This window comes from Myxine glutinosa, chromosome 14, assembly GCF_964187855.1.
Source record: "Myxine glutinosa chromosome 14, kmMyxGlut1.1, whole genome shotgun sequence".
Lineage (NCBI taxonomy): Eukaryota > Metazoa > Chordata > Myxini > Myxiniformes > Myxinidae > Myxine > Myxine glutinosa.
The window spans coordinates 9274696-9285273 of NC_136274.1; the positions used below are offsets into that span (position 1 = coordinate 9274696).

General features: G+C 49.1%; 1 protein-coding gene across 1 annotated transcript in view; it reads right to left on the reverse strand.

The window, feature by feature from the left end:
* DENR (density regulated re-initiation and release factor) overlaps window positions 1-9619 on the reverse strand; it is a 48578-nt gene extending 38959 nt beyond the window's left edge. Inside the window, exons 1-3 of the mRNA XM_078768121.1 lie at window positions 9523-9619; window positions 7164-7257; window positions 1355-1374 (exon numbers count right to left, since the gene is read on the reverse strand). Coding sequence (XP_078624247.1) covers window positions 1355-1374; window positions 7164-7257 — 114 coding nt within the window. The 5' untranslated portion in view covers window positions 9523-9619. The remainder of the gene's footprint in view (window positions 1-1354; window positions 1375-7163; window positions 7258-9522) is intronic.
* Between the last annotated feature and the right edge of the window lie 959 nt (window positions 9620-10578).

The following is a 10578-nucleotide window of genomic DNA, read 5'->3' on the forward strand; positions in this document are numbered from 1 at the left end:
TTTTAAAGACCTGGAGGGAGGAGTGGGATTGAAGGGAGTGGGGGAGTTTGTTCCAGAGGCGGGAGAAAAGGGGAATGAAAGAGTGAAGGTGAGCAGAGAGCCTAGATTTCGGCAGTTTAACCATAAGAGGGTTGCAGGCAGATCTTGTGCGACCTGTAGGAATATTAGGGGGATAAAAAAAAGATTGACACCACAAGGACTTTCAGGAAAGAAAACAGAATTAAAAGGTGGATTTGGGGTGGATTAATGGGGGTAGAAAAGATCAAGGTTTTGGATGGGGGAAGATAAGAGATGGTGGTGAACAGCTGTTTTAAAGACCTGGAGGGAGGAGTGGGATTGAAGGGAGTGGGGGAGTTTGTTCCAGAGGCGGGAGAAAAGGGGAATGAAAGACTGAAGGTGAGCAGAGAGCCTAGATTTCGGCAGTTTAACCATAAGAGGGTTGCAGGCAGATCTTGTGCGACCTGTAGGAATATTAGGGGGATAAAAAAAAGATTGACACCACAAGGACTTTCAGGAAAGAAAACAGAATTAAAAGGTGGATTTGGGGTGGATTAATGGGGGTAGAAAAGATCAAGGTTTTGGATGGGGAAATGTAACAGAAGGTGGTGAACAGCTGTTTTGAAGACCTGGAAGGAGGAGTGGGATTTGGGGCAAAAAAAAAAATTTGGTGCAAATTTTGGCCAATATTTGGGGCAAACCCCCCTTCTGTCCCCTTTATAGGGGGTGCATCCGGATGGGGAGCACAACCCAATGAGACCTTGCTGGCCTGATGCATCGTACCAAATTTGGTCCTTATCGGTCAGGTCGTTTGCGAGAAGATGTTTTAGTCAAATGTTAACAGAAGGATGTACGTCCAGACGGCTGGACATCAGGATCTACTCTGTTCTTTTGGAGAAATTCCAAAATAACCCAATTATTTCAATGAAAGGGCAAATGCCCTTATACCTTTGACCTTTTGAACCCAACATCAAATCAGTAAATTTGTGTATTACAGTCCATATTTTTACTAAATTTGGTTGAAATCCCTCCAATGGTTCACAAGTTAATGTGATAACAAAAAACGGATGACAGACAGATGTACTGACACACGGACAGCCGGACCAACGACCCAAAAACATAGTTAATGCTTCCCTCCAGCCTTCGGCTGTAAAAGTATAAAAACAAAGTCAAACGTGGAGCTCAACAGCCAGTTTCAACTTCATAATCTCGACGTCATTACAGCATTGCACGTGTGCAACCATGGTTACTCAAGGAATTATTTAATTTTCCTTTTATCATGCATAAGAATTCAAAACAGACTACGATGAACAACCTACAATAATAAATGTTTGAGAATGCAGTTGCTTGCGCTTACCTCCATGGGCAGGGAGCACTCTGAAACAGAGAAGGACACAACGTAGAGCAGATACTCAAATCAATATCACAAGTAACAAGCACTTATTAATGGTTAATATACAGCATTATACTTCATTCTCAGCTCAATCAATCATGCATTGTCCCAAACACAGATCAGAAAAAGAATGCTCCTTCAATTAAAAAATAAGGATCAAGCTCTTCTCCCAATTATGGACACTTCAAACATAGCATTCAAGGGCTTGAAGTGCTACAGACACGATTTTGTCAACAGTCACAAAATAATATTGTCCTTAAAGTACACACGGCATCCACCAACGCATACTTGGAGTCGCCGGATAAGTGCAAAGTCTCATGGTAGAAGGCTATACCGAGTGGGGCCAGCATGCAGGTGCAGTGCAGCAGTTCAACTCCTACACTGTGCATTGCAACCTAAGCAAAGTACCATGTTAAATATTGTTGCGGATATGGGATTGGCATCCATCCATATCCGCTTGTAAATATTCCCCTATTTCCTCCATACTTCCCAACTATCCCCAATCCCCCATTCCCTAGTCCCATTTTCTGTAAACAACACTCTGTAGACCCGACCTCCCCCTATTTCCCCCATTAAATGTCGCATCCAGGTCCACCGCATCTCACGTAGACAACTATAGGACATCTTGCTAGTTATTCTTAGTCTATGTCAGTTAAGGACTTGTTTCCATTAATTCTGACTCTTCGTTGCACCAGAATGTGATTGTATGGCACCGTTAGGAAGTTTAGGACCTCCCAATACCTCCCCGCAGCTCTTCCTCACGGTTCAACAACAACAACAACAACAACAACAACAACGGCGGCGGCGCGGGGAGTGCGCGTCCTCACTCCGGCTTGGTTGGTAGGGGGTGTTGGGAGGGCACCATGCCTTTCCAACGAGCCGCCATCGAGCATGTGCTCGACGGGGTTACCAAGTAGGGGCTCGCTGTCAGCTCCTCGTCAAGGGCGGAGCCCGGTAACCCCCGCACCCAATAGAAGCGGCGGACCGGTCCCATCTGGGGCGGAGCCAACGAGCCGAGGGCGTGTGACTCCCCGCTGAGCATGCGCAGGAAGAGGGAGGTGACGTCAGATGCGCGCTGAGCTTGGAGAGAGAAGGACGCCACCTCCGAGCGCTGTGACACCTCCCCGCATCTCTGGACTGGACCGCGCTTTATCCTGTCCCTGAGCCAAGGTGCACCTTGTGCTATCGACTGCCTGTCCTTCCCTGCCATCAATCCCTGTGTAAGTCAGTCTTGTTCCGTTTGTCTGTGGTCTGTCTGGGATAGATAAGATTGTGTCTAAGTGCCTATCTCTTCTGTGTCTTTACCTCATTACCTTGTAATCTACCCCTTTTCTCCACCACTAATTATATCCTCCTCCGGAGGTCTTGAGAACTGTACCCCTTGCGTCGTTTCATTGATCCCAGTCGTTGTGTCCTTTCCATCATTGATTTAGCGTAGCGCGATTTGGCCAACGTTCGAGTGGAATCGGGTGAGTTGGGGGTAATCGGGTAAACTGTGCGAACACGGCGGCCATTCCGCTCGGTCAAGCAACATCTTAAGCCGTGTCCGTAACAATATCTTGGCACTAGCCAGCTGGGCTACAAGAGGTTATATGATTCGTGACCCTGTCACAACTTCTGCTGGCCTGGTTATTTTGAGTTTCAGACACGTAAAGCTGAAAGCAATCCTTAGAGGGCAGAGCCCCAAACTGCACCTTAAAAACAACAGGGTGTAGATTTTACATTTAGCTTAACTAAATAATAATAAAAAAGAATAATAATAATAACTAGCCGAAACCCGTGGAACATCCACGGAAGGGAGGATGTGGTGTATGGATAGAGTGTACCATTATGGATGGCATAGGGGATTTGCTTGTCCGAGTAAGAGTTAGGAAGAAAGATGAGAATGAAGAGTGCGTATATGAACAACGATCGCCGACACCGGCACAAATGCATGCTCTGGATTGTCCACTCAGTGGACGGCTTGCTTTCGCCTTCGCCTGTCCAATCAGCGGACGGCTTGCTTTCGCCTTCGCCTGTCCAATTAGCGGACGGCTCGCTTTGCCTTCGCCCAGCAGACGCCAATACGATGGCGTCGTAAGATGGCGTCGTATCGGCAGTTAATCGGATGCTTTTGGGCCCCAACGTCGGCGAATTCAGATTTTTCGAGTATGGCTGTATGTGATAAACAAAGAGCGCGGTTCGTAGATCGTAAATGCATTAGTGCCGTGGGCATCGGGTGCGGCGTAAAAGGTAAAACAAAGTCGAGTCCTTACGCTATTATTATATAGATAATAATAACAATTTTATATGTGTATGTGTTATTATTTATTTATATATATATATATATATATATATATATATATATATATATATATATATATATATATATATATACACCAGAGTTGTTAGGGTTAGGGTTGTTGGGGTTAGAGCAATTAGGTTAGAGCAAAATTTAGGGTTAGGTTAGAGCAAAATACAATTTTTTATATATATATTGTTGCGGATATGGGATTTGGATCCATCCATATCCGCTTGTAAATATTCCCCTATTTCCCCAATACTTCCCAACTATCCCCAATCCCCCATTCCCTAGTCCCATTTTCTGTAAACAACACTCTGTAGACCCGACCTTCCCCTATTTCCCCCATTAAATGTCGCATCCAGGTCCACCGCATCTCACGTAGACAACTATAGGACATCTTGCTAGTTATTCTTAGTCTATGTCAGTTAAGGACTCGTTTCCATTAATTCTGACTCTTCGTTGCACCAGAATGTGATTGTATGGCACCGTTAGAAAGTTTAGGACCTCCCAATACCTCCCCGCAGCTCTTCCTCATGGTACAACAACAACAACAACAACAACAACAGCAGCGGCGGCGGCGCGGGGAGTGTGCGTCCTCACTCCGGCTTGGTTAGCCGCCATTGAACATGTGCTCCGACGGGGTTAACACGCAGGGGCTCGCTGTCAGCTCCTCGTCAAGGGCGGAGCCCGGTAACCCCCCGCACCCAATAGAAGCGGCGGACCGATTCCATCTGGGGCGGAGCCAACGAGCCGAGGGCGTGTCACTCCCCGCTGAGCATGCGCAGGAAGAGGGAGGTGACGTCAGATGCGCCCTCAGCTTGGAGAGAGAAGACGCCACCTCCGAGCGCTGAAATACCTCCCCGCATCTCTGGACCGGACCGCGTTTGATTCTGCCCCTGAGCCAAGGTGCACCTTGTGCTATCGACTGCCTGTCCTTCCCTGCCATCAATCCCCGTGTAAGTCAGTCTTGTCCCGTTTGTCTGTGGTCTGTCAGGGATAGATAAGACTGTGTCTAAGTGCCCATCTTTTCTGTGCTTTACCTCTTACCTTGTAATCTACCCCTTTTCTGCATCACCAATTATATCCTCCTCCGGAGGTCTTGAGAACTGTACCCCCTTGTGTCGTTTCATTTATCCCAGCCGTTGTGTCCTTTCCTTCATTGATTTAGCGTAGCGCGATTCGGCCAACGTTCGAGTGGAATCGGGCGGGATCGGGTTCTAATCGGGGAGTAACTGTTCGGACGCGGTAATACACCACCGCTCGGTCAATATAACATCTGTCCGCGATCTGCAACAATATATATCAGTCACTATGCGACATTCATATCATCAGTGGAGAACCGCCAGCAAGGTGTCCCATACAGCTGCTGCTGCACCTTGCTGGGAGCGATACGCACCGCCTGCCACGCGGTGACGTTATCTCTGGTATCCACTCATCATATGGAGTCGACCTGGTTGCGGTTGGGAGTTACTAATAATGGTATCTGTAATCTGGTTCTCCAACCTAATGAGCGGACAACATGACGTCATCGCCATGCACGTCCGCCTTGGTTCGTAATCTGGTTCCTCTGGAACTTTGCAGGCAAGGCGGACGTGCATGGCGATGACGTCATGTTGTCCGCTCATTAGGTTGGAGAACCAGATTACAGATACCATATATATATATATATATATATATATATATATATATATATATAAATACATTTTCCCTGCTAGAGCGGGGGTTAGCCTTGCGGTCCCCATGACAATCTTCTCCAAGACTTTAAACAAACAAAAAAATACCTATTTTGGGGGGCAACCCCTACCCTCCCACCCCCTCCCCTCCTATCCTGTATACCTCCTCAGACCCCAATTTTTCTCATGCCTTGAACAAACATTGTTGATCACAAGTAATTAAGGTTGTGGTGAAGTTTCATTGAAATTGTGTATGTAGTTTCAGAGAAAAGAGCAAATACCTATTTTGGAGGGGCAATCCATTTTTCCCCGCAAAGCGGGGGTTGGCCTTTTTCGGGCACCGTGGTTGTTGTTGTTTTTATTGGTCCCATTTTTGAAGCAATGTTTTACAGCCGGATGCCCTTCCTGCCGCCAACCCTGTTTGTCGCCTTTTACGACAAGCAGGGAATTACCAGTGAACTGGTACTCAATTAGCCGACCTCGGAAGGATGACAGGCTGAGTCAACCCCCCTGGCGTTAATTCAGCGATCGACCGGGATTCGAACCCAGGATCCTAGGATCCTAAGCTGGCACCCTAACCGCTAAACCAACACCAGGCTTAGCATTGCATGTGTATATTCTGAGAAAAAAGCAAATACCTATTTTGGGGGACAACCCCCACAATCCCACATACACCCCCTCAGGGCCCGATTTTTTTTTAATGCCGTGAACAAACTTTGGTACATCATGGGTGATGAAGGTTGTGGTCAAGCTTCATTGAAATAGTGTGTGTGTCGTTTCAGAGAGGAAAGCAAATATCTATTTTGGGGAGGGGGGAGGGGGATCAAACCTGGACCCACTTTGCACACACCCCCCCCCCCCCCCCCCCATAAACCCCTTTCAACTTCGATTTCCTTAGTGCTGTGAACAAACTTCAGCACATCACGGGGGATGAAGGTGTGGTCAAGTTTCATCGAAATATTGTCTGAAGTTTCAGAGGAAAAAGCAAATTCCTATTTTGGGGGGTCAAACCTGGACCCACTTTGACCCCTGGTAGACCCCCTTTGACCCTATTGTTTTTTAATGCAGTGAACAAACTTTAGTCACAACACAACAAATATCATTTGTGCCAAATTTGGTCGCAATCCCATCAGCGGTTTTGGAGAAGAAGTTTCAAGTGTTCACGGACGGACAGACTGATGGACGTACGACGTGCCATCGCATTAGCTCCCCTGAACTTCGTTCCAGGTGAGCTAAAATATTATAAACCACAAACATATGATTAGCTTTTTCAACAGTCGCTAATGCTGTTTATAACACTAAATAAAGAAATATGGAGGAATCCCAACATCCATGAGGTAAGTTTTACTTACAGAACTGAGCGTTGATCTACTGTACTCTATATACCCCACAAGGGTTGGGTAAATAACATGACCCTGCCTGCCGGTAACGTAGCATTTTTCGTAGCGGCCTTTTGAAACTCGCTCCTGTTGCTTTACACGAAACTGAAAGGGAGGAAGACCGGGGTGTGCTCATTTACCAAGCAGTTAGCAAGCTAGTCCTTGCCAAGCCAGCCGTTCCTTAACGGTTTTGAATGGAGTGTTTGCTCGAATGCTTAAACCACTTGGCGATCTCTCCACGAGAAACGTAGTAAATGAACACACGCCCAATGTTCTTGAGACCCAACCACAGATCTACTGTAATCTATATATCCCAAAGAGGAATGACCCTTCCTGTTGCACCCATAGTGAGCGGGTATTCTAATGAATGAAATGGATGGAACTCGATGGCCGCGTTGCCTTGAGGATATTGCAGCACTACCTCCTCCACCTCTTACCTCCACAGTATGTAACTTTGAGGGGAAATGAAGGGTCAACGCGGAAAGCTGCCACGGACGCATCAACAGCGAGGTCCTCTGTACTTTCAGACATCTACTCACAACACACGACAAGTAGATCCGCTTAAGATCTTTTCATTGTCAATCATACAAAATCCAACAAATCATTACCAGAAGTGCCGACCCCCATTTATGTCAACATCGTTTTTCATTTCGTACAAGATTTATTTCATGAAAACAATACGAGAAAAACTACAGTTCATAGAACACCATACCCCATGTCGTGAGAAAAAGGACATGGGAAAAGTCTTTTAACCTCTTGTTTTGCGTTTGAGCGCGATCTATGTTCGTTTTGTTGGTGAACCCTGCACAACAGGCGTGATGGCGACCAAAACAAGCCGATGGCTCAAATGGAACAGTCCAAAGCTGACGCTGCTACGCTGAGATGCATTTTTTGTCACCGTCGATAATTATTTATCCACAGCAGGGTAAGGCACGGCACGGTATGCAAGGTACGGCACGGTATGCAAGGCACGGCACGGTATGCAAAGGTACGGCACGGTATGCAAAGGTACGGCACGGCACGCAAGGCACGGTATGCAAGGTACGGCACGGTATGCAAGGTACGGCACGGTATGCAAGGCACGGCACGGTATGCAAGGTACGGCACGCTATGCAAGGTACGGCACGGTATGCAAGGTACGGCACGGTATGCAAGGCACGGCACGGTATGCAAAGGTACGGCACGGTATGCAAAGGTACGGCACGGTATGCAAAGGTACGGCACGGCACGCAAGGCACGGCACGCAAGGCACGGCACGCAAGGCACGGTATGCAAGGCACGGTACGCAAGGCACGGTACGCAAGGCACGGCACGGCACGTTATGCAAGGTACGGCACGGCATTGCAAGGTACGGCATGGAAGGGCACGGCACGGCACGTCATGCAAGGTACGGCACGGCATTGCAAGGTACGGCATGGAAGGGCATGGCACTGCATAACACAGCACATCACGGCAGCGTACGGCACAGTACGACAGCATGACAGGGCACGGCATGGCATGGCAGTGTGGTATTGGCGTACCCTGCAGGGCACGGCAAGCTACGACACAGCATGGCAGGGTCCGGCACGACACGGCAGGGTACGGCAGGACACGACACGGCAGGGCAGGATACGGCACGGCAGGGTGGTATTGGCGTACCCTGCAGGGCACGGCAAGCTACGACACAGCATGGCAGGGTACGGCACGACATGGCACGGCAGGGTGGTATTGGCGTACCCTGCAGGGCACGGCAAGCTACGACACAGCATGGCAGGGTACGGTACGGCACGACACGGCAGGGTACGGCACGACACGGCAGGGTACGGCACGACACGGCAGGGTACGGCACGACACGGCAGGGTACGGCACGACACGGCAGGACACGGCAGGGTACGGCACGGCAGGACACGGCACGACACGGCAGGGTACGGCACGACACGGCAGGGTACGGCACGACACGGCAGGACACGGCACGACACGGCACGGCACGACACGGCACGGCACGGCACGACACGGCAGGGTACGGCACGACACGGCAGGGTACGGCACGACACGGCAGGGTACGGCACGACACGGCAGGGTACGGCACGACACGGCAGGGTACGGCACGACACGGCAGGGTACGGCACGACACGGCAGGGTACGGCACGACACGGCAGGGTACGGCACGACACGGCAGGGTACGGCACGACACGGCAGGGTACGGCACGACACGGCAGGGTACGGCACGACACGGCAGGGTACGGCACGACACGGCAGGGTACGACACGACACGGCAGGGTACGGCACGACACGGCAGGGTACGGCACGACACGGCAGGGTACGGCACGACACGGCAGGGTACGGCACGACACGGCAGGGTACGGCACGACACGGCAGGGTACGGCACGACACGGCAGGGTACGGCACGACACGGCAGGGTACGGCACGACACGGCAGGGTACGGCACGACACGGCACGACACGGTACGGCACGACACGGCACGACACGGCAGGGTACGGCACGGCAGGATACAGCACGGTATGGTATGGTACGGTACGGTACGGTACGGTACGGTACGGTACGGCATGATCGGGTACTTTAGCAAAATTGTGAAATGATCAATAACTCGACGAAGGCATATCGTCGCTTATTTCAGAAAGTTTCTCATTCAAAGTCATTAAAAGCCAAGGTGTCCAATAAGATCCCTTCACGAACGGTATAAAACAGAAGCAAACTATTGTAAAAACAGAAGCAAACTATTGTAAAAACACAATAGACTGCTAAACAAAGCTACCTCCTCCTGTACAAACGAAACAAACCGTTGTACAAACGTACCAGAAGCAAAAGCACCCGCACGAGTCAGGAAACTTGGCCTCGTTGAACGGATCAACCATTTATCATGACGTCACGGGTCACGCTGAACTCTGAACTCGCACGGCTTCTGTTGCTTCTGCAAAATGAAAGGAGTGACATTACCTCAAGAAAATACAAACTAATCTTTAAATGCATGATTATCCATTAAAATTCAAAATGTCGTTTTTTTCTTGGAGTACCCGGTACAACATCCTCGCTGACGCACAATTATGCAATACACCATTTCACCTCAGGAACAACGCAAGGACCTACGGTGCTTTTACCTTTGATTATATTTTCATTTACAAACACAATTTATTACAGCAACTGAGAATAGTATTATCTTCGCTTGGAAGTTAACCAGAGAAAGAAGAAGAAAAAAACGTTTTTCTTTTGCAATTTATACTTTTTCTCTCGAATATCTTTATATTATAGTGTAGCGGTTACTAATAATATATATATATAGTCATGTGAAAAAGTAAGCACACCCCATGTAAAGTTTTGACTTTTTCAACATATTTCAACATACAGCTATTTGATCTTCATTTCAACAATATTGATAGATAAAGGTGATATAATATAACAAATATCATGAAACATTTACATTTTGTAGTCCATTGTATAATTTAAATAAACATAAATGCAAATGAGGCATGTGGAAAAAGTAAGTACACCCTGTAGCGGTTACCGCTGGATGCACACAATCGCCTTGCACCGGCCAGAACACGGCCAGACGCGCCTCTCCCGGGCATGCCCGGACTCACTGTTCCCGGGCACGCCCGAACCTCCCGGGCACGCCCGGTCTCGTCTTTCCCGGGCATGCCCGCTCTCGCCTTTCCAGGGCTCGCCCAGAGCATCTGGGCATGCCCGCTATCGCCTTTTCAGGGCTCGCCCAGAGCGTCCGGCATGCCCGCTATCGCCTTTCCAGGGCTCGCCCAGAGCGTCCGGGCATGCCCGCTATCGCCTTTCCAGGGCTCGTCCAGAGCGCCCGGGCACGCCCAGCCTCGACTTGCCAGGCCGCAGCCAAACACGCCCGGG